This window comes from Miniopterus schreibersii, assembly GCF_964146895.1.
Source record: "Miniopterus schreibersii genome assembly, chromosome: 14".
NCBI lineage: Eukaryota > Metazoa > Chordata > Mammalia > Chiroptera > Miniopteridae > Miniopterus > Miniopterus schreibersii.
The window spans coordinates 42,527,436-42,552,858 of NC_138114.1; the positions used below are offsets into that span (position 1 = coordinate 42,527,436).

The 25,423-nt window shown below is 44.1% G+C and overlaps 1 protein-coding gene across 1 annotated transcript in view; it reads left to right on the forward strand.

The window, feature by feature from the left end:
- The window catches only part of SORCS3 (sortilin related VPS10 domain containing receptor 3), a 449,042-nt gene that overhangs the window by 219,310 nt on the left and 204,309 nt on the right, over positions 1–25,423 (forward strand). The window contains exon 4 of the mRNA XM_081158097.1: positions 19,311–19,469. Within this exon, the coding sequence (XP_081014223.1) occupies positions 19,311–19,469 (159 nt within the window). The remainder of the gene's footprint in view (positions 1–19,310; positions 19,470–25,423) is intronic.

Below are 25,423 nucleotides of genomic sequence, written 5' to 3' on the forward strand. Positions count from 1 at the left end.
CATTCTCCTAGGGGTTCGAAGTCTGCAGCATTAAGAGAAGAAGTTAAATATGACTTCTATTTTTTAGGAAATGTGCCGCTGTCTCTTGGAACCCCTTGCGGCGTTTCATAAATATATTCTGTTTTCCTTACACGGAGATATATAACAAAGAGAATCTGGGAGCAAAAATCCCGCTTAGTCTAGGCTTGGGACGCGTTTTCATTGTGGCTTTTTGAATAGGACCAAGTGCATGCTCCAATTCTCACTCCCTTTAAGAAAACCCACTGTACGCACATTTTGAATCGTAAAATATGTAGGCTTTGAGTTTCTGGTGCGCGGAGGAGGGAGGGGTGGGGAAGAGTGAATTTATTGGCCGGCCCCTTGGCATATTTCACTGTTCATTTGCAGGTCATTAGCTACTTGGAGGAGATCTGAGGGGAGAGAAAGTAAATTGCACATTGAATATCAATTTGAAGTGGAACGGTAATGAGCCAGTGGAGGAAAAAGGTTCGATTTACACAGGTTCAGTTTGTGCGCGGCATTTGTTTAAGCTGCACGAGCCCACCTGCCCAGGTGTCAGTGAGTGACAGAGGCGTCAATCTAAGATGCGGAGGCGGGAGCGCGACAGCCAGAGAGGTTGAGCAGAGATGAAGGGTAGCAGCCAGCAGAGAGGAGAAAGCAGGGCTCCTCTGAGTTTTTCTACCTTTACACCTCTGTTCCCCTCTTTGCAGCACCCTTCTGCCTTATTTCCTATTAACCGCCTACCTCATTCAAAGTCCTTTTCAAAATCTTACTCTCTGGAATGAAGCAATGTGTCATTAGTGCCTGGATCAATGAGATACTGCATCTGACCGTTTTTGACCGAAATAAATAAGTAAGTAAGTAAGTAAATAAATAAATAAATAAATAAACAAGCTAATTTTAGAGCACTATACAATAGTAAGTTTTGGGATTAGAAATATCGGACTTCAGTTCCTGCAACATTACCTACTAACGATCTGATCTTGGATTATGTTTGAAAACTGCTTCGTAAAAAGTCTTAACTCCTACTGTCCTTGCTGAGAGTTAAATGAAGAACTGCATGTAAAAAAAAAAATCTTAGCATACAGCTTGTTACATAACGAAAGCAAGGAATATTAGCTATTCTGATGGAAATTATGATTTAAGACTATTTTTATAGATCTGGTTTGGTTATAAAAATGTTTACAAATTGGTTTTGGAGAAAACTGGCTATAAATTTGCATTTGAATAGCAGGGGTGGTCCAAGCGGCTTGGGGGAAGCCACTTTCCTCTGGCTTCAATGGGGAAAGTGCTGCCGTGGATTATAAAAGGGCTATTGGAGGTTCATGTTTTCATCCCAGAAATCAGAATCATCATCTTCAAGCATGTAGCATGGATTTTGAATGTTCTACAAGCTTTCCAGGGATTCTTAATTTCACTAAAGTTGAAACCCACAAATTTATATATGGATGCTGTTCTCTCAGTGGCCTCATAACTAAAAGGCTCAGTCCTCAAGAGCAACGATTTCCACAAAGCATTGTTATAATAGGAGCATCTTACGCTGAATGTATAATTGAAAAAAAGAAAATCAACTTTTTTGACCATACCACACCTACTGAACCAGAATCTGTATTTTATTAAGATCTTTGATGATTCATGAGCATCTTCAACTTTAAAATGTGCTAAACTAGATCTTTTCTCCCCTTAGTCTTAAATTGGGCCTGCTTAGTCTGGATGTCCAGGGCCCGTGGGGTCTGCACTCTCCCCCGGTGCAGGAGCAAATGCTGAGAGTCCTTCGGTTGTCCACCTTGTGACTAAGTTGAGAGCTGTGTTGACTCTTCTAACCAGATTCAGGTTTCCCTCCCACATGCTCGCCTCTCTAGCCTAATTGCATGCACGCACTGACACCAAATGCATGCATTTGCTTCCCCTTGATGTCATGGTGAGCTGGGCACCACAGCTGGAGAATAGTTAGAGTTGTGTTAACATGTTGTGAATTAGCAGGGGTGGCAACTCTTGCCTATTAATGTGGAAAGAGAATGGCTAATTCCAGCTCATTTCTATTCTAGAAACTAAATGTAGACTCTGAGAGCAGCAGCTCATTGCTGCACAGTTGATGCTAATTACTTCCCAACTATGTTATGCGTTAGTAGGTGGTGTTTAGAAAGCCTGAAATGCAGGTTTTTTAGGAGGAAAGCCACACACCTTCTGGGGGCTTGGTGTGTAGTTAGTGAAGTTACATGAGGGGTATTTGGGGACCCCACTTCTGATGGAGTAGTTGGGAATCGAGGTTATTCAGAGGAGAGTTAGTAGCACATGGTGTCCCGATTTTCTTCTTGTAATTAGCACTGTCCCCAGTGCCCCATCTTCTCTCCTGCAGTCCCTCATTTCCCATTGAGTCCAGGGAAGCTGACCCCGTGATGGAGACTGTGTCTGCATTTCACACCCCATTTTCCTCAGCACCAGTCCTCCGAGCCTTCCGTGCACGTCCTTGATGGGGGGCTGTCAGGCAATAGCTGTTCACTTCTGTTTTGCAAGGAACTGGAAAAGAATGGTTTTCTTGTTGCAAACCCTCTAATGAGGTGCATGTCACACTTGTGTGTACATTAGAATAATCTTGGTGATTGTCAAAAGGCACATTCAGGGATCTGTTCCCTGAGTCAGGAATTCCAACCCAGTATGTCTGAGGTGGGACTCAGGAAGAAAGAGTGTTTAAGAAGCATTTTGGATGATTCTGATTTTTTTTTCCAAGGTGCTACTATTGGCTAACAATTATATCATTGATCATTGTGGAATTTTGAGAAGATAGCTGAGTCTCTGACATGCCCTCCACTGTATATGAAGAGAGTTGTGATGGATGGTCTCGTTCTATAATCATTTTCTCAGATGTCTATCAACATCTGCAGCGTACCAGATATTGTGCTGAATGGCGTGGATAAACCAGATACTGTCTCTGTTCTCAGAGATGCCACAGTCTGCTGAGGACCCAAACATACAGAGCAATGAATGGTGCTAAGCATACTAGTTGGGACCCACAAGGATTCATAGTTGGGAAGACAGGCCTGGAGTACGTTCCCATTGCGTTCAGATAGCTCTCTCTATTGGGCTCTATAGGGATGGCTACAGCAAGGAAGACTGAGAATCTTGGGCAAGTCTTGGTCATATGGGAAGGACAAGGTTGTCCTAAAAAGTCCAGTCTGATGGAGAAGGCAGATCCAAATATTTCACTAACTGATTTTCCTCTGACTAATATGGGATTTGGTCTCTAAGAAGAAAAAAAATAACTGCTAAGAAAACTCATACTACCAGGAGGGAATCTCAAAAGGGACACTGGGTATTTGTGTAATTTCCAGGGAACGTGGTGGCCCTGTTCTTAAAAGCTTAGAGGAGGTGTAGTTCACACCATTGCTTGGAGTTTTGAAGGCTACCTGTCCATTGTTCAATATCCAATAATAAATATCATAGTGAAAGTCACCTTTAACACTTAAATATTGCTGGGATTTTATGTGATTGAATTGAATGGACTGCCATAGTATTAAAAAGTCTTATGGGTGAGGTGCTTTTATAACCCATGCTTCATAAAGCTGTATAAAGCAAGCACCGGTACACTATCCTTTAAAATGAGAGCATTCAAGCATGACACCTTGGCATGAGGGGGCCTTTGCTTGTTAATGAAACCTGTGGGCAATGTTAATTTTTAAGAAATAGAACAGGAGGTTTGAGGCAATTAGGAGAGGGTTTGCCCTGGGAAAGGTGGTCCACCTGGAGCTGTCACTTACATCAGCAGGACATGTGGATTATTTAGTGGCCATAGCCCAAGCTGGAGCTGGGCATCACAGGAAGAAAGCAGACCCGAAACAAGATTCACTAACCAGTAGTTGGCTGTGAGGTTAAGGCAGCTGTCCAGACTAGCCTTACGGTGGGGTCTGCGGCAAGGGTTTAGATCAACTGTATTATTATTTTCCATTAAGCAGAGGGTTTATTAGAAGACTAGTCACTTTTCAAGCTAGATGGGAACTAGTATTGTGCTTACTAGTATTTTTAGTTTAATATCGTCATTTTAATTTTGCTTGGTGAGAAAGAGAGAGGCTGGAGACAATGAGTGCTGGCGACAGCTCTCTTATTTTTTGTTTTTTATTGAGATATAATTCACATTACATAAAATTAACCATCTTAAACTGAACAACTCAGTGGCATTTAATATATTCACAATGTTGTACAGCCACCCCTCTACCTAGTTCCAAAGCATTTTCACCACCCCCAAAGAAACCTAAAGAGTTGGTCTCTGAATCAGACGTTGTATATCCCAAGCAGGGCACAGCAGCAGGGGACTGTCCCACTGCTCTTTCTTGTGCGTTGAGGATTGGACCCATCGTTTTAAAACAGTGGTTGTCAATCTTTCCATTTTTATAGTTAGTTCATAGAGCTCAGCCTGAGTGACCCCTCTCCTTCCACAAACTGATTCCTGCATTTGCCCCACCTCAGTTGAGAGTAACTGTTCGCAGGCGCCATGGGGAGCAGAAGGGCAGAAAGGCCCTGGGATCTGCTGGCCTCCGAGACGGGTCAGGAGGCTTCCAAACACTCGCTTCTCGTTCTCTCCTAAACCCACCTGGAGGTGGGGCAGCGTGCGATCCCCTTTTGGATTTTACAGTTGAGGAAAACTAAGGCTTCGAAGGCGAGTAGCCAACCGATGAGCTAATAAATGGAGATGGGGTTTGAATCTTGTCGAACTCAGCCTTGTACCCCCTCGGCCACCACAGAATCTGGCGCACGGGGCCTCAGTGGGTGAAGATGAGCAGCTGAGCACAGGACTGAGGGACTAAGGGGAAAACAAGGCCTGTGTGAGGCCCGATCTAAAGGTGCTGAGGTTTTGGAAGATGGTGGTTTACTCCAGGGCTCTCTTTGCCACCACAAACCCTGAGCTAAATGCTCTGGAGCTGTGGTCAGTGTGTTCAGGGGGTGAGACACCACCGCTCTGGCTGAAGTAAGGGGTGAGGGCTCTGCGAGGTTCCTGGATGGGGATGGCTCAGCTAAGAGAACGTTCCCATCTGTCGCTTGTCCCGCTTCTCCGTACAGACTGCTGGGTGCAGGGAAGTCCGAAGGCTGGTCCTTCTCATGTCCATTGTCAAGGACGTGTTTTGTCTCTTTGCTGTGGGATTAGAGTTTTTTGAAAACCCTAACTAGAAAAGGGGGGAAAAGTGAAGAAAGCAAGATGAAATGTAATTTCCTTTTTAATATAGACGGTCATTTACTCTGATATTGTAGGAAATGATTAGATCTTAAAAACCTATAAATTACATGTGACAACTCTGGTGCGCTGCGCTTTCCCTGTCCCCAGTTTCGCAGGGCAACCCGGGCCCAGGGAGAGGAGCTCTGGGAATGCGCTTAGTTTATTGGCTCTTAATGAAAAGCCATTAATCTACATCACCGTAGGGGCGGAGCCTTTTGCTGAGCTTGGGGATCAGAAGTGGCGGTTGTACCTTTTGACAAACGTGCGGCTCCATCCTTAACAGCAGCACAAAGTTTGTGAGGGTGTGTGTGGTGTTGTCTTCTCCCTTCGAGCAATGAGGGGGGAAAACACACACACACTCAGGGCAGTCACTGGGGCAAAATAGAAAACTGTCGCCCTCGGGTGCCGCCACCTCTCAGCCCTCCGTCTTTCCTGTCCTGCCTCTCCCACCCTCCGGCCTGAGGCAGCCGGGCTCCTGGTTATGCTGTTACTGCGAGGCCCTCTTCTCCGTTTGTCACCGTTACTGTGGCTTTCTCCTGCCACCCGAATGGGGACCGCCTGGCCCTGGGTGACGGGCCATTACAGAGAGTACCTGCCTAGGAAAATTACCCCCCCTTCCCCTCCCCTCTGCTTCACATTGAGAAAGCGACGCCGCACAACCAGAACACCCTGAACACGCAATAGGAGAAAATACACTTACGGCCTTTTCGTTGAGGGTAATGGGGTCAGGTTTACAGCTGAGGGGGTGGAAGCCAAAGGGGGAGGGTGGTGGCCAGGGCAGGACAAGGGGACACGGCGGACGAAGACCTGTGGGGTGGAAGCCTCTGAGGTTCCCTCCCTGCTTCTATTTGATTTTTTCCCTGCCTTTGTTTGCACTCACCTGTCATTCTCTGGCGTGTCCCCCTCCTTCGCTATGTCACCAACGCAGAGCACAGCAGGAAGAATAAAGCACTCAATTTGAGAGGTAAAATTCTGAGTCCGAGTCCCAGTTTTAGCACTTGGTAACTGGCCGTGGCCTCCTGCAGGTTCTTCGCCTGTGGAAGGGGGCACAGCAGGCAGAATAACTGCTCCCAGAGATGTCCTAACCCCCAGAACCCGTGAATGTGTGAAGCTGCATGGCAAGGGGAGATCGAGGTTCTAGATGGAGTTAAGGTTGCTTGTCAGCTAACATTAAAATAATCCATTATAATGACGAGAGTCCTTAGAATTACAGAGAGGAAAGAAGCAGAGTAAGAGGGATGCGATATGAGAAAGACTGGGCAGGCCATTGCTGTTTTGTTTTTTAAATATATTTTTATTGATTTCAGAGAGAGGAAGGGAGAGGGAGAGAGAGAGAGAAACACCAGTGAGAAAGAGTCATTGATCGTCCACCCCCTGCACGTCCCCTGTTGGGAATGGAGCCCGCAACCCGGGCATGTGCCCTGACCGGAATCGAACCTTCATCTCCTGGATCCTAGGTTGATCCTCAATAGCTGAGCCACACCGGCCGGCGCCATTGCTGATTTTGAAGATGTAAAGGGGCCAGGAGCCAATGAATGAGGGCAGCCTCTAGAAGTAGCAAAAACCAGAAATGAGATTCTCCCTTAGAGCCTTCAGAAAAATAATGCAGCCCCGAGGACACCTCGGTTTCCCGTTTTGGGCCCAGTGAGACCCATTTTGGGCTTCTGACATCCAAAACTATAAGATAACAAGATTATGTTTTATGTTGTTTCAAGCTTTTGAACTTGTGTTAATTTGTTTTCAGCAACAGGAAACGAAGACAGCGGGTAACCACACCTGCCCTGCCTTCCCCGGGGCGCAGAATGGGGACCAAGGGCTTGGCAAACTATACAATGCGATGCAGCTCTAGGCCTTGGATGTTGCTTAACGCTACCTGAAGGCAAAGGCACAACAGGCAGGCGTCTTTTGCTGGGGGTAGAAAGCACAGACCAAGGGTCGGCACAAAATGCAAGGGGCTGCCCAACTCCTCGCACGGTCCCATCTTTTTCATTTTTACTCTTCCTCTGAGCTAAATGTCTCTCTGCTGGGGGAATGGGATCAGGGCTCCCTTTTCCTGTCCTTGGGATAGTTCCTGAACTATTAGTGAAATGACTAAGGTGCTGTCAGTTATTACAGCTTGGCTTTCTGTGGACCATTGGCCCAAAAGGCGGTTGCCTCAGGAAGTTGCCCAGCTCCGTGTTGATCAAATCTAACATTTGCCTGTATGTGAGCCCATCCCTGCCTCTCAGAAGTGTGGCCAGTGACTGGGGGTGAGGAGTTGAGCTGAACTCGTGTTCATGTGATCATCACTCTTACTGGACAAGGTGGTGTTCCCAGAATGTAGTGACCTTGCCACCAATGCCTGTGGAGCTCTTGGCTGCATGGTCTCCTCCAACTAGACCAGGACAAGGGTATTCCCAAGCTTATTTACGCCCTTGATTGTTTGCCTCATGATGATCTAAAGCTTGTTTTGCTTCTCCGAACTAAAATAATCCTTCCCAAATATGGAAGGTTAGGTCCCCGAAAATTATCTCGGTTGCCACACAGTGCAATATACAGGTGATGTAACATAGAATCGTACACTTGAAATGTATATGACCTTATTAACCATTGTCACCACAATACATTTAATTAAAGAAAATTGCCTGGATTGAAGGCTTCTCGCATGAGGAATTCAAGGTTCCTCGTATGAGGAAAACAGGATTAGCAGATGAACTTATGAAAGCCCTGTCCCTTTTCTTAAGGTTCACTAAATTAAATACTAAAAATAGCACACTAAATAAATACTCTATCAGTGACAATCTGCAACTCTTAAATTAGTCATAATGGGCCCTGGGCAACTAATTTCCGTTTACCATCTCTTGAGCACCAGGATGTTTTCAGGATCTTCCTTCCACGCAGCTTCAACAAGATGCTTATAAATTAGGTTTGTTGTGTGGTAGATAATATGGATGCTGGTAAACATTTTTTTCTTGACCACTTGATGTAGTCACTGCCTTTCTGATTTTAGGATCTGAAGCAGTGACCCTTAACTCTGGGGTTCCACTGTGGTCCCTGAAGTGCACAGTAGCAACTTGGGTGCTTGAAAGAGCAAACACCTTGGATGATCTTGAGTCAGCTGATTTGATATTTCTCAAAACCTTTCCCAGTACTCCTGGTTATTATCTGTACCCATGACAACATTGCTCCAAAGCCCATGCCTTCGACCTGTTTAACCTGTGTCCACCTGATCTCCTGAGTACATGTCTGGGCTCACATCTTGCTTTAGTGCTCCTATGAGAAAGACAAAACAAACAAACCCAAATCCTGAAACAAACCACAATAATACATTAAACACAATTGAACAAAAGTAATGAAAATTACTTCCAACCCGATTCTGTAGACTTCATTTATTATTTTTTTTTTAATAAGACTCTTTTTCCCCTTCTCTCCTAGGGTTAGACTTGCTTTGTAAAAATATTGGAGATAAACATCTTGCTGAAAAATAATATGGCCATCAATTTATTAAATTTGTTCTGTATTAGAGTTTCATAAAAGAGAACTGGAGGAGGCAGAGGGGCTACTGCTCTGAGTGACAGTTACCACCCATGGGGCAGGTGATGTCTGAGTTACCAATGGGCAGTGCTTCAAATAAAGGTTCTGCTAATTGCTCTTACAGAGATGGAACTAGCTTCTTTGGCCAGGCCACTGGTAAGCCACAAATATAATGCACTGGACATTTGGACAAGCAAACCTAGATGCCCTTGAGTGACCTGCACTCATCCACGTGCTTCACTGAGCCCAGCAGAGAAGACCAGAGGCTGTGATATCATTGAAGTTCTCTGCCTTTAAGGAACTTAATAACCAGGTGACAAAGTGAGATGAAGACAAGTGAAATAAAACATAACTAATATTTATAAATTTTCAAATACTTTACATATTCCAGAATCATATCATATCAAATCTTATTAAATTTGTGATAACAAATATGCTGATAAAAGGCAGAGATTGTTCTGTTGGAGCACTTAGGAGACTCCATGGAAGGGAGAGAATTTCAATGAGCCTTGAAGGAAGGGATGGGTGGGGAGGATGCTGGACCTTCTAGGTCAGGAGCGTTGTCAAAGATAAGAATGGTGGGCATAGCGATTTAAAAAAACTTTTAGGGAATGCTTGTCAAGAGCATATGGTTGTGTTTTAGAAGTCAAGCCTGAGAACAACATGGGACTCCCAGGTGAAGTACCAGGCTTGGTGTCTGTGCTACGTAGAGGGTCCTAGAGTTTCTTGTGGCGGGGAAATGCCATAATCAGAGCTGGGCTGGGGGAGGGAGATCTGTCATACAGTGTTAGGGGGGGCCACATGGTTTGGAGCATGGGGGCTGGGGTGCAGAGATTTCTACTCCAGGGGGAGGTCAGTAATACCACTATCTGAGTTGGGAGGTGCCCTTGCTGCTGTCTAAATTGAGGTCCCATCACCAGCCTCCCTTACTCTACACTGTCCCGCTTTCAAAACAGTGCTCACAACACAGACAGATATTTATCCAACTTTTCAGTGTTTCCAGGGGCACGCAGCAGGTTAGCATAATCTTTTTGAGATTCTCGAAAGGGTTAATGGGAAAGCGTGTCCGTGTGTAGAGAGAGAGAAAGGAAAAAATATTATAAAGGTAATATCGGCTTATTGCAGAGTTGTAGAATATTTGGGGAATAATGGAAAACATGTAAAGGTAAAAAGAGAATTTCTCATGATCTTGCCACACTGTAATGACTTCTGTTAGCGTGGAGTGAGTTTATTTATGCATAAATACAGACATTAGATATAAACAATGTTTACCAAAATTGAGATTATGCTTCCTGTGTTTCTAGCCTGCTTTTTATGCTCAGTTTAAACATATGATTATTTTTCATGTGTCATAAAACTGTTTGAATTTGTACTTAATGAATGCATAATATTCCATTGAATGGAGGTAGCCTCCTTTATTTAGTCATTCTATCAGATATTTGGGTTGTCTCCAATTTCTCCTTATTATAAATAACACTGAGATGAACATACAGGTGGATAAACCCTCTATCGGGTCCCTGATGGTTTCTTTGGACAGTTTCCTAGAAGAGAAATTACAGGGTCAGAAGTATAAATATTTATGAGCTTCTTGTTCCATATCGCCACATTGCTTTCCAGAACAGTCATGCCAGTTCATACTTGCAGCAGGACTGTCTGCGCCCTTCGCTCACTCCTCTGCGTTGATCACCACCGCCCTCCACACTGCTAATGCCGCGGCCAGTTCTCAGCACTCATCTCACTTAGCTGTCAGTTGCGAGGGACACATTGGACACTCTCTGCCCTGACACACTTTCTCTCCTTGATTTTAAGGCTTCGAGGACACTGCGGTTTCTGGGTTGTCCTCCTCACGCTTTTTCTGGTCCCTCATCTCTTGGAAACTTGGACAGTGCTCCTGGGCTCAGTCCTCCAGGCTCTTTCCTGTCTATATTGGCTGTCCTGGTGATCTACAGATTCCCATCTTCGGATGCTGTTCAGCACTGATGTGTTCTGGGTTCTTGTCTGCAGGTGAGCCCAGTCTCCCGAAAACAAGCTCAGTACATTGATCACCTGTCTACTTAGCATTCCCTTTTGGATGTCTATTAGGCATCTGGCCTTTTAAAAATCAAATTCCTTATTTTAAAGCCCCAGCCTGCTCCTACCATGGGCTTTCCTATCTTCTGAATGCTAATTCTGTTTTCCCAGTTGTTCAGGCAAAAAAACCTTGTTAGACAATTTGAGATATTTCCAACGTTTAATTATGATAAGCAACACCGAGATGAGCATAGGGGTATAAAACTTTTTAATGGGTCTCCTCACTTTCTTCGACACCCCACATCTAATCTGTAAGTGGACCCTTTTGACTGTTGCTTTAAAATACACCCAGAAAGAGACCCATTTTGGTATGGCAGCACTTCATCTTAGCACGGGCCGTCATCCTCTCCCATCTGGATCCTAACAGTGGCCTCCAACTGGCCTCTCTGATTCTGTCCCTCTATTCCCTGCGTCCGACAGGCTCTGTTCAACCAGAGTGGCAGCCAGAGTGGCAGCCAAAATGCAAGCCACAGCCTGTCAGTGCCTTGCTCAGGGCCCAAGGCTCTCCGCATGGCCTGGATAAATCCTGGGCGCTTACACCACCCACTCCTCCCATTTACATCACTTCACCTCCTTCGCCCTGTTCTACCTCCCCGGGCTCTTCCACCCTTTTCCACATGGTGCCTTCTCGGTGAGGCCTTTCCTGAGCTCCAGAACTCTTTTCTTCTTGCAAAACTAAAGGTTGATACCCGTTAAATCGCAACTCCTCCCGTCCCCTTCCCCCAGCTCATGGCAATCATCACTCTACTCTGGGGCCCTATGAATCTGGCTCTTCTAGTGACCGCATAGAAGTGGAAATTATATAGTATTTTGTTTTGTGACGGGCTTATTTAATTGAACATAATGTCCTTATGCTTCACCCATGTTGTAGCATGCGACAGAATCGCCTCACTTTTGAAGACTGAATAATTTTCCATTGTATATAAATACCACCTCTGTTTATCTATTCCTCCATCAGTGGGCACGTGGGTTGCTTCCACTTTTTGGCTATTGTGAGTAGCACTATTATGAACGTGGGTGTACAGATATCTCTTTGAGGCCCTGCTTTCAATTCTTTGGGGTATATATCTAAAAAAGAAAATTCTGGATCATATGCAATTCCATTTTTAATTTTTTGAGGAACCACATACTGTTTCCATAGTAGCTGCACCATTTTACATTCCCACCAACAATGCACAAGGATTCTAATGTCTCAAAATCCTTGCCGGCATTTATTATATCCCCTATTTTTACATCTCGGTTCCTATGAGGTGGCATCTCATATGTGGTTTTGATTTGTATTTCCCTAATGATTAGTGACATCAAGTGTATTTTATATGCTTTTTATAAAATATGCATTCAAGTCATTTGCCCATTTTGAACATATTTTTTGATTTTTTTATTGTTTAGTTGTTGTTTTTGTGCTATTTAATTTTTTTTTTTCCGATTGGCTTCAATGATTGTTGCTTTGTTGGTGGTGCTTCTGTTAAATTCTGAAGAAAGAGTAGATACAATGTGTTAGGGTGGAAAGGTGGGGAGTCTAAATCTTGGCAAAGAGAATGGCATGTACAAATGGTAATAGGTGAAAGACATGCATATAAGCATAAATATGTATCAATGTCCTACCTGTGAAATGTATATATCATTTTCATATTTCCCCCAAAATAGTATGTATATGCATATGTGTATATGTGTTGTGATTGCTTGTTTCTACAAAAACAAAGACATGTACAGCCCTTGCCTTTCCAGTTTTAATGACAGGTATGTAGATAGAAAGCCAGTGGTGATGCCTGCGAGTTCTGATTTATGTATTTTGACAACATGAACAGGAAGGAGTTCCCATTGGAGAGTTTTGTTCTGTTCTGTTTCTCTGGCGCTTCCTCCTGCATTGATTCTTTACCCAGCTCTTCCCACCGTAAGACCTGCCGCAGGCGTGCGCACGCGCTGGAGGAGGCATGGTTCAAGTCTGGTTTAGCAGAATTATTAGTGGTATAGACTCCGGGCACTGGTGCCTTGAGTTCAGATCTTCAGTTTGCTATTTTATGTGTAAATGTGAGCATATTATTCAACTTTCCCAATCTGTGATCTCATCTATTAAAAAAGCAGATAATAATTGTATCCAACTCACAATGCTGTTGAGATAATTAAAAGAGATAATTTAGCTCATAAATGCTAAATAAACATTAACCTTTATTCTTAAATCTCCCAGGATAAGAGCACAACTACAGTCAGAAGCAATGCCCAGCAGGTTAGAGACAAATAGAAGTGATTTGGGGATCATTTGCCCCCCTCTTGGTGCCCATAATTCCTGAGGTTTAGGGATAAAAAGGAAAGGGGTGGGTGGTGAGGGAAAAGGGGAGTTGCTGTTCAATGGATATTATTTAAAAAAGGACCACAGGCCCAAAATGGAGTCACTTGTGTTAAGGCCCTATGTCAGCAAACCAAGATTTAATACCTACCCTAGTTATAGCTTCAGCTTTCCCCAGGAATGTGACCTTTAACCAGCCAACCAGGAATTTCCTGGCCAGCCTTAGGAGGCAATCTCCTGGCAGACCCCTTCTGACCCCTTCTGATCCCCTTCTGGCAGACCTTGCCGGAAAAAATACGTTCATTACCCATAATCTCCTTTGTCTGACCCCTCTCTGCCTTTAAAAGCCTCTCTACTTGCTAAATAGGATGCTGCCCAATTCGTGAATCATTTAATATAGCCAATTGTATCTTTAAAATTTATTTGGGTGAGTTTTTGTTATTGAACGTATGAAGCTGCAGTCATGCAGGATGGTACAGTTCTAGAGATGTGCTCTACAATTCTGTTATTGTTAACAATACTGTACCGGGTAACTGGAGAGCTTGACAAGAGGGCAGACTGCACAATATATGATTTTTTTTTTTTAACCACAATTAAAAATAAATGGAAGAAGGACAAGGGAGTAAAAAACTACATTTTACATTTATTTTGTATACATTTTACATCCCTGCTAACAATTTAAGGAAAATACACTCTATTAGCAAACATCCACACCACCAAAATGAACACCAGGCAGGAGGTGATTGTGTCAGTTTGCTAAATACAGCTGCCGCTTTGAATGAGCACTCTCACCTCTTCACGGGAGGCTCCAACCCACGAAGCAACTACACACACCACTGCCTTGGAGAGAGAACCTCATGCAAGCGGCCTCTGCATTTGGCCATTCACTAGGCGTGAATTGTCGTATCTCGGATTAGAGATGGGCAAGTTTTAGAGTTGACCAGCATATGGACGGTGCAACACCATTTTTTTTTTTTTTTTTTTACTTGCAGTGCTTTTTGCGGGAAATTCCTGGGAAAATCGAATAACAGTGGCCCCAATTTTAATGGCGTGTTGCAAATTTCAAAGGACATGTGTGGAGGTCAGGAACCAGACGGGGATGTGCTTAGTTGACTTACAATTTCAAAAGCCTGTAAGCTTATTTGTGTCTTAACCAGTCAAAATTAGTGTTGAAGTTGCCAAAATCCTCCCCAGAAATCTTTCCAGAATACACTCTCTCCTGCTGCTGGCGAGTCAAACAGCATCATTGATGAATATGTTACTTTATTCAGTTCTCACCCTCTTTTTCTCTCCTGTGTGCAATTTATAAAGCAGGGGTGACTAGAGGTTTCTCAGTCCCTCACTCTGCCAGAGATCCAGAAATGCAAAGGACACAAATTCTAGTCCAACGCTTTGAAAACAGTCTTAGAATAGCAGCTAGTAGACTTCCTCTGAACAGAAAGAGAGAAATGCTATAACTTACTGTATAATTGAGTCTTAATGGGAGACTCTTAGTGCAGTTGTACTCAATAAGAAATATCAATAATATCAATACAAGCTCACAAAAATATGAGAGATATTCTTTAGGCTGACCCCTAAACCTATTGACCCCATACCTATTGATGTGTTGTTCAATATTGACTTACACACAAATATAACCTGTTAAAGCTTTTAATCACAATATAACAATATACCAGAATCCACATCTCCCCCCATCTATCCATCCATCTGTCTATCTAACATCTCCTCTTACAGCAGTGATTCTCAACTGGGGTGAGGGGAGGAGTTGCCCCTGGGGAGCATTTAGCAATGTGTGGGGACATTTTAATTGTCACACAGGGGGAAAGGGGGGAGTTATTGGCATCTAGTGGGTAGAGGCCAAGGATGCTGCTAAACACATTGCAGTGCACAGGACTGCCCCACAACAAAGAATTAGCCAACACAAAAGGTCAGTAGTGCTGCTGTTGAGAAACCTTGTCATCATATGTAACGTGGGTCACATGGCCACGTCATGAATTCAGTGCACAGACATTTAATTTGGGCACAAATTAATTTCTTTTAAATTTCAATTTTAAATATTCTAAGAAAAGGTGGGCATTTTCCATTCTGGCACAGTCTTTGCCTCTCATTGTCTGGCTTTATCTGCTTTGCTCACCATTAACATGCTTTTCCTTTTTAGGCATTTGTGTTTCAAATCCCTTCTTCACAACAGATATGTGGGTGGACATGGGGTGGTTTTCTTTACATCTGCAGTGTATTAATATACAGCATGCATATTTTACCTTTTAAAATTGATTTTTAGAGATAGAGGAAGGGAGAGGAGAGGAGAGAGAATGAAACATCTACCGGCTGCCTCCTGCGTGCCCCTTGCCAGGCTGGAGCCCGCAACCGGGACACGTGCCCCCGGTGGGAACCGAGCCGGCACCCAACCGACTGAGCCACACGGGCCAGGGCCACATATTTTATTTTGAGACAATTCTGATGAGGCATTTGCTCCCTTAGTGTACTTACGTTAATATCATGGTTTCCTCTTTCCCCTTCTTTCTTTTTGAGCACTGACATTTTCTCTTTTGGATTCCTATTTATTTAAATTTTTATTTCCTCTTGGCTGGGGGCAGATATGTGTCAAAGAAGGAAAGGGGCTTTATCACAGCTGCTTTTATTTATTTATTTTTTTGGATATATTTCTTAGAGATGCTTAAAACAAGAATCAAGACCTGTTTCTCTAACTTGCCCTTTAGTTCCCTTGGTAACTGTCCGGCTTTGAGGTCCAGGGAAGTGTTGGTGTGCGTGGGGGGAGATGGTAGTGCTGGAGTTGATCAGAGGAGGGCCAGGTCAAGTTGCTTTTCTCCCCTGAGCCTCGGTCTCCTCATCTGCAAATGCAGATAACGATCGCTCACACAATTCACACACAGTTTTGATGAACTATCCAGGAAAGTGCCCAGCACTTTGGAAACCCAGCTCTGTCAATCGCTGTTCCCCTTCCTTTCGGTCTTCTCAAAAATGGGGCTTGAATACAGACGCTGCCAGTGATATCCAAGCATCTGAAAGGATTTCTGATGAGAATGTCAGGGAAAGGTCGCAATAAAAATGTACTCTTGCCAACAAAAGCTCCCTAAAACCTCCGCACAGTGTCAATATGCCTGATGTATACACTCATTTCTGTGTGCACGCTTGCAGGCCTGTGCGGCATCTGTGTCCGTGTAAGCCTGTGCGTGCACACGTGGCCGGGGCATTTGTGTGCAGGTTGCTGTGCTTGTGTGTGCAAGTGTGGGTGTGCACGTGCAGAAAGAAACAGGGCTGGAGGAAGAGGGCACATGCAGCAGCTGCTTGGTGGTAACTCTTCTTCGGTGTGTTGTAACTTATGGCATAGAAAATATAGTGTGTTTATGATGTTGGTCTTATCTCCTAATTAAAACATAGGCATGCAGCTTCTTTATACCTGCATAAAATAAGCAGTTTAATTTCTCTGCACCAGGGGAGAAATTCTTCCATTGCCTGTTGGGTCGCCCGTCGGTGCACCGTGAGAAGCAAGCGAGGGCAATGGTGAAGCCTCGCTGTCACCCAGGCTGTCTGTCCTGTCAGCTCTGCAAGGAGCACGAATGCACCCTCTGAAGCTTCCTCAAGGGCAGCAGGGGTGCTTTGCCCAGTTGCTCCTACCCTGCCACGGTGCCACAGGAGAAAGTTGTTCAGTCGCTGAATAACCCTTCTGAGAGCTCTTCCCTTAGAGAGCGGTTTTCAGATGGTGTGTCAGGGCCCACTGGTGAGCCGCAAGAATTTTTAAAACATGCAATACCTGATTATTTAGTCAGGGGCACTGAACTCTTTTCCTTTAGATTGTCATACACACACACACACAAAAGTGACAACAGCCAACACAGCAATAGCCATCCAGTGCGAATTAATCAAAATTATACGTATTTTTTTTTCAGATCAGTGAAAACTATATTTTAGTCATTAGTTTATGTGTGCCTACGAGATGAAAAAAGTTGGAAATCGCTGCCCTAGATTATTCACATATGAATGAAAAAAGAATATATAATGCATCCACTTCTTAAAAATTTGCTGATAACTAGTAATAACTTACTTCAATAAAGCCAAAGCAAATATTTGAGAAAAAGAAAGTAAGCTGGTCTTGGAAGCTGTAAAGAAATAAAAGAAACTAGACTACGAATCTGGCAGTTAAAGGGATTGAGTTTGTTTTAAAGCTTACTTTGTAATACTAATATATGCTATGCTAACATTTGAACAATCCTGCTGTTTAATGGTTTTATTTTATAAGGTATGGAAGTGATTTGTGGCTTTATTTTGTACTTTGGGCCCCGCGATTCAGACCATGTGTAGAAGTAGTCCCAACAACTGGTGGCGGTTTAGCCGAAGATGGGAAGAACTGTAAGAGGAAATAAGCTCACTTGTTTCTTCAGTCACTCGGCAAACATTAGGGACTCCAAGGAGTCAGGCTGAGCTGGATAAAAATGGTCCAAGGTGCTGAGCTGCTAACGAAGCCAGACGCATAAGCGGGGGGCAGGTCATGCCGGTGTTTTAAGGATTTCAGAATGCAGGATAAAGCACTAATGGTTTTACATAAGGGAATGCCAGAACCAGATTTGTGTTATGGGGAGACGGTTCTGGCCACCGCGTGCAGGGGGAACCGGAGGGGACAAGGCAGGCTCGGTGAGATTGGCTAGCGCTGGTTCACAGCAATCCAGTACAGAGGTGATCACATCTGGGGCTGAGGCAATCACCGTGGGCAGGGAGAGACTGGGTCTGATTTCAGAGTATTTAGTAGGTGAAATACACAGGGCTTAGGGGTGAATTTGGGATGTGGGTGGACAAGCAGAGTGAAGGATGAATCTCCGGCTTTCAGCTTCACATGAATGGTTGGTAGAAGCACTTACTGAGCCAGGAAACACTGGGGGGAGTAACCAGGCTGGGATGAGGTACACTGGGGGGACCTGTTGAGTTTGAGGTGCTTGGGGAACATCCAAATAGAGGACTCTACCAGGAAGCTAAGTTTCCAAGTCCGAAACTGAGAGGAGACCTCAGTTTGAGATTGCATTTATGAGTAGACCCCAGAAAGACGGTAATTGAGGAAAAGAAAAGTGAGGGGAAGAAGTCACTGCGAAACAGTGTATTGAGGGAAAAGAGAAGAGGGTCAGAGCTGAGCGCTGAGGAATGGTCATCTTATAAGGTAGCAGGAAGTTGAATATTCAGAAGAGATGACAAGAAAGACCAGAGGAACATATGCTATGGAAGTACCTCAAAGAGAAAACCTCCGGGGGGATGGGATGGCTGGTGGTGTCGAAGATTCACGGCTTAACTAAAGGAAAGGCCTCCGTGCCTGAGTGTCTATTGGATTTAAATACTAGGAAAGGCTGTGACACCTTTAGTGGGACCAATGTCATTGAGTTACTATAAGTAGAAGCCAGATTGCACCTAGTGGAGGGGGCTTTTTGGTAAGTACCAAAAGGTAAATTGTAATCATAGCATTCGCTTGTCAAGAGTCTTCATCATCCCAGGTGCTGAAAGACAGTTTGAGTGTCATCAGGCTCAATCATCCTCGTGGAAATCAAGGCCTCTAGAGGTCAAGCCACTTTCCAAGGAGACACGATATGAACCGAGAAGGGCTGAGATTTGAGCATGTTTTTTTCCCTTTGACGTCAAGGCCTTTACACTCCACCATTCTGTCCATTTGCCTCGGGGATGACAAACTTTCTCCATCAGCAGGATTCCCCTCAAGGCCCTTTGGGGAATATGTGCTTTGGGAAATCCTGAGAACAAAGGGATCGTGAAGATACTTAAATATATTGAAACAATAAAACAATTCAGGAAGAACAAAACAAACCGTGAGATTATAGGGGGGGACCTTTTTCATGAGTGAGAAGCAATAAAAGTGATAGTTTGATGAGGAGTGACGTGGAGAATTGAACAGGGGAGAGGTGGGAGAGAACTGGGATGGCCCCAACGGCGGGGGAGAGGACCACGAGAATGTGCTCCCAGTACTTAAAAGAGACACATAAAAAAATGAAGCCTCATTTGTATGCACACCTAACCTTGCACAGTATTTCAGCTCAATTCAGCAATGAAGAACTAAGTCAGGGGGAAAAATACGAATATTTTATATAGATCCCAGATGCCCCTTTCTGTGTGGTGATATACAAGTATAGACGGCTTTATATTTATGCTTTAATTTCTTGTATTTATTCTCTCCTCCTAACTCTATCCATATTTTCTCCTCTCTTCTTTGTTTAGATTATGCTTCTTAGTGATCCTGAAATGGAGAGCAGCATATTGATCAGCTCCGATGAAGGGGCGACCTATCAGAAATACCGGCTCACCTTCTATATCCAGAGTCTGCTCTTTCACCCCAAGCAAGAGGACTGGGTGCTGGCCTACAGCCTGGACCAAAAGGTGAACAAATACTGTTTTCATTCGCATCTTGTCATCCAGGTACCGCTCGGTGGAAAACACGTGCTTATTCCGCCCACATTTTGGGAGGGGTTCAGCGGCATTTCATTATTCCAAGCAAGTTGATTTTGTCGTCAGCAACTAAATTTCCTATCTGCTTTTTAGTATCAAAGTATGTAGAAGGCACCTTTCATTTCTTGGTAATGTTCTTTATTACTTCACAGGTTCAAGATGGTTTTCTATAGAACTTTATTCATTTGACCTTTAAAACAACCCCGTGAAAGAAATAGGAAATATGTGTTCGCATTAATTTTATAGCGACTGCAGTAAACACAGGTATTCAAGTGCACCCAGCCAGTAGCTGGGGGAGCCAGGCTTTGAAAGCACGTTGTCAGGTTGCAAGTCTAGGGCGTATTCAATTACGCCAAGTTGATTTGGTAAAATTTGAATATATCGTCGTTCTGAGTTTAGCAAAGAAAGCGATGCTTCAAACATGCCCATTTTGTTATTTTCTGAAAGTACATTCAAGATAGAGTGGGCCGATAAGCCCTCCTCTTTGAGTCCCACATCCATATATTCTGGTTTCCCCTCAACATAGCTGATTCTCCTCCAGCATTTCCTAATTGTATCCATTTAGTTTCAAAAGTCAGAAATTTACGAGGCATTCTTAAATCTTCCTTGTAGGCCCAACCCAGCACCTCTAACCCATCGTCAAGTCTTATATCTAAGTATCTCGTGATTCCACGCACCTTTCTTGCCTTTGTTAAGAGTGTTCAGCATTTTCTCATTGCTCACAGAGAAAAGACCACAGTCTTCAGTAGGCTCCGCCAGCACCTACTTGGTCTGGCTCCCCCTTCTCTCTGTCGACTCCCTGTCATCACTTCCCCTTAAATGGTTCCCTCCGGCCCCTCGCGCCTGCTGTCTTTCTTGTTCCATTTCCTGGGCCTAGGATCCCCTTCCCTAAAATACACCTCGTCACTGTCAGATCTCAGATCTAGTATCCCTGCCTCAGGGTATCTTCCCTGAGCCCCCTGATGAAGTTATACCCCCCTGGATATAGCACTGTGAGAAAGAACATCCGTACCCCTTCAGAGCACCTGTCCTGCTTGAGGTTTTACGTTGACTTATGTGATTTTTTGGGTCACCTGCATTCCTCGCTAGATCAAAAGCTCCAGGAAGGCAGGGCCATCTCTGCTTTTATTCGCTGGTGTAGTACCAGCACAGTGCCTGGTACTTAGTAAGTGCTCAGTAAATATTTGATAAATGGCTGAATTAGTGGGGTGAATGCATACATGCTATGGTAAAATTATTTGGATGTTATTGTTGATCAGCCTATACTTAAGAAAATAGACTGTAGATGATTCTTCTTCCTATTTCCTGCAATCTCCAGAACCTTAGTACAGTGCTTATGCCCAACTCTTATGTAATAATGTTGTGGAATCCATCAATGAAAGGAAATAGAGCATTTCAAGCACTGTTTTGTATAGAGAGAGACATAGAATAACCTTGGTTGAAATAGCTCTTCTCTTTGTTCTCTCTTAAATCCTGAAACCGTTGCTCCTCAGAACAGATTTGAATCTGTGATTGTAAATGTGAGTGAGTGTGAGTATGTGTGTGTGTGTGTGTGTGTGTGTGTGTGTGTATGCATGTGTGATGTCAGCACCTTTAAACAATAATTTCAACATAACCTTTATATCTCTCATTAATGGAGCCTTGAGGTGGGCGTCAGGTGCTTAATGCAATCCCCTAAGGACTCCCGCATGACATTTGCAGAGCAAAAGCCATTGCAAATACATTTCTTTCATGGCATAAAGTGGATATTGTATGAAAGACTTAGCCAAATGTCAGGTACTCTGTGAATTTAGATGCTTAATATATTCAGGAATTTTGAAGCGATGTTGGAAAAAAAATTACTTGGATGTTATTAAATGGCTGGATGGTAATTTAGAAGAAGCTCAGAACTCTAAAACTGTGTTTTTATTTATACAAAGACAAGTTGGTTTAGAAGCAACAGGCGTCTCATGCGAAGAGGCTGAGAAACCAAATGCAATGTGCCTGTGTGTATCTCGGAGTATCCTTTCTCTCCCTCATTGCAGTGCTGAGAACATTTGGGGCATTGCTCAAAAGGTACCTATCCTTGCAGATAAAATGCATTCCAAATACTTTCAGGCTTGGTGGCTGCTTTTACACTTAGTAAAAATATTTGGAAATGTGGCAGTGGTGTTGATGGATTTTCCTAACCACACTGCGCACTTCTGGATGGATTATCCCTCAGGTAGTCTTTCTTGTTGACATCTTTTGTGTAAAGTGGCTGACTCTGCTTCAGGCCCATAAAGTTGCTAACCTGTGCCCTGCCATTCTTTTAAATAAATGGTATGGGGAGGCAGATGATGCCTCTGGCAACATTTGCAGAGATGATATAAAACACCCAGATCTAGTCATCCGGGTTGCAGAGGAGTTTTTCTTTATTTTGGGGTAATTTATCGCTTTAGAGTCAAGGAGAGTGATGCGCTACAGCAGCAGATGAAGATGTAAGGGCGGCTGAGATTGATACGCAGCGGTCCTCTTTCAGGCTGGAGCCTTCTCTGATGTGCGTGCACCAAGGCAGCTGGTTCCTTCCAGAGGAAAGGCACAGTGCTAGTGTTACGGTAACTGCAGCGTCAAAGGGAGATGTTTGTGGTGAGGAGGGAATCAATGTTTCCATTATTGTGCCTTTGATGAAATGCACTGGCAATTTCTTTGGAATCCATAAGGCTGTCTCCTTCTGTTGTATGTATTACAAAAGACCTAATTGAATTATATTTTAAAGGGACCATATGCAATTGCTTTACCTTCCAAATTGCTACCCCAGAGCTGCAGAAGACTTGCCAGGAGATCTCACTTGGTAAAAGCGCTGCTGGAGAAAGAAGGAAATACTTTCCGAATAGAACAAAATTGTATCTAGAAGTTGAGAGATGCGCATAGCCTTGTGTTAGCTGAGGTGCCTCAGGGCAACTTTTGAATCGACTTGGAAACATGGCTACCCCGCACTGGTCAAGGCCAGGTTGTGGGTTAGGGTCATCAAGCCTTCCAACTTTCAAAGCTGCGAAGGGGTGGAGAGGTAGGGAGTGAATGCACCTTGCACTTGACCCTGCTGGAGAGCCAGGCCTCTTCAGTTCTGACGTGTGTGTCCCAATATAGCAAAGTCCTTTCTGTTTCTTGCTCAGCTTGAGTTGGGCTTTTGACCAAGTCATTCCGTTCTGGCCATCCAATGAGAGTCCCAATTCCTGCCAATTTCTGTGCCAGCTCTTGCATTTTAATATAAAAGGACTCAGTAAAGACAAGAGATTCTTTCTTGGGTACAAGATGCTTTATAAGAATTTCTGTGATTAAAAAACAACCAGCAAAAGTAATAGGTTACAGCTGACAAAACTGGAAATAAAAAATAAGAAAGCTCCTCCCTGCCCCGCCAGCGTGGCTGAGCCAGTCGTTGAGCATCAACCTACGATCCAGGAGATTGTGATTCCATTTCAAGTCAGGGCACATGCCAGGGTTGCCGGCTCGATCCCCAGTAGGGGGCGTGCAGGAGGCAGCCCATCAATGACTCTCTCATCATTGATGTTTCTATCTCTCTCTCTCCCTTCCTCTCTCTGAAATCAATAAAAATATATTTAAAAAAAAAAAAAAAAAAAGCTCCTCCTTACCACAGTTCTAGAACATCTTTTGAAGGCTGAATGTTTACCAGTTATTTAAGAGGCAGGATTCTTTTTTGTTTTCATCAGGCTATTTCTTCAGTGATGACTGAAACAGTCCACCTTGTGATGTTTTGTATTAGCTGGAGGGCTCCATAATCTTACTAAAACTGAGAATTTTTGAAAGATTTTGAGACAGGTTTTGAGAATGTTGAAATCCTCTAAATAGATCGGTGCCATTCTCATCATAGAAAGCCGGATGTTTAAACATTCCTCATTTTGACAAGAGACTCAATGTATTTTTTTTTTTAATGGGCATGTGCTTACGTATTCACAGTTGCATACATCCTGGCACAGGGGGCTTTCCACCAGAGATAGAGGACTGAAAAATACCAATTTTTCTGCGCAAGAGGTGGGATTGCAAAGCTCTTTATTATCATTTGTCTTCCTGGCAAAATGAAACTTTAACAAATATAGTTGGCTTTGGGTATCAGAGATGGGATTTCAGATTCTATTGTTTTTCAGATACTTCTGGGCTAGACTGATTTGGAATTGCCAATAATTTCAATGTAAAAACTACTTTCTAGAACATTAGCACGTTAATGAGAGGTTGCTGTTTCAGTAGTTGGAGAGGTGGGTGTGCAGCTATGGTGTTTGTTTTGCTTTGTCTTTTTGATCACCTGCTACCAGCCAAGTTCAATAGCAGCTGACAGGCTGAGGAGCTGGTTGAGAAGCTAATGCAATTTTAGGCATGGTCTCTGGCAAGACATGGTCTACTGTGGAGTCGGGCTTTGCTGCTTGGATCCTGCCTGGGCTGCCACATCACGCACGTGCAGGGCACGGACGAATTAGAGTGTATCCCGAGTGGGGAGGGCTTGAAAATACAAATGAAAGCTTAAACCTGTACTTCTAGGATGCTAGATAAAAACAAAGCTGTTCCTTTCACTTCAATTCTCATATAAACCGTCCAATTAGAAATGTAATTGTGTTCAGAGCCTCCAGGATGAGTAGGTGATGATAACTTCCCTCAGTCGCCATTGGCAGACACAGGCCTCCTGTCTCCCCACCTGGGGGGGATAAAAGCTGTTGGGGATTAACTAGGGATGACAGTGGGTTTTAAGCCTATCCCGCATGGAATGAGAGTAGGACTGAAGGGCACTTCTTATTTAAAGAAGAACATTGCATTTTCATTAGGTCCTCTCCCATGCCTGTAAAACCATTTGCATATCATTTAAGAGAAGAAAAAACATCCGTAGCCCCACTCACTGTGACAAGCTGACAACTGCTCTTACAGATGTCTCATCAGAACAGAGGGATGTGCCATCTCCATCACCATACAAGCACCAGTTTAGAGGAGGCCACTTTCCTGTAGGTGAAAACAAAATCAGTGGGCCCAGAATGGCCCTATTTTTTATTAAGAAGGTGGAGCAACCACTGTGTTCTTCAAATATTACCATTAGTTTATTTGAGCTGAGTTCTGAATAAAATAACTGGTTTAATGTACACTATTAACTTGCATTCAGTGAGGGTGGTGCCTTGGGCAAAATGCGGATCTGCTGGCCTTTGTCTTTCCAAGTCTGCTTTTTCTCTGTCATATCTCAGACTTTCTGTTCTCTGCCTCTACCTTCTAGGTGTCCCTTTTGGTAACCTGGCACATTTCTTTTAGGAAAAAACATTTGCTAAAGTAGTGGAAGATGCAGGGTATCTGTATACATGCACGTATGTTTGCATGCATTAAGAAGGGAACTCAGGCCCGGCCGGGCGTGGCTCAGCAATTGAGCGTCGACCTAGGATCCAGGCGATTGGGGCTCGATTCCCGGTCAGGGCACATGCCCGGGTTGCGGGCTGGGCAGCTGGTCAATGACTCATCATTGATGTTTCTGTCTCTCTCTCATTCCCTCTCCTTTCCTCTCTCTGAAATCAATAAAAATATATTAAAAAAAAAAAAAGAAGGGAACTCAGGTACCTTTTTTCAACGTCTTTCCCAAAGCAGTTACGCCCTAATGGTGCATATCCAGCCGTGGCGGAATTTGGCTGACAGAGGTGACCACAGCTACCCATGGGCGAGGAGGCGAAGCTTCCCGCTTCGCAGCGGCCTCCTGCGCTCTCCCCCCGCTCCCTGCACGCCGTGGCCTTGGCCCCGCCGGCGCACCTGTCCTCGTGCTCACAGCGCTGCCACGTGCCCCCGGCCCTGACCCCCTGCCTGAATCGGACCTTAGGGTTCCGGTTTTCCAGGTGGACTCAGCATGTGTTCTGCTTGTTTCTTCCCTTTTCAAGCCTTTCTGG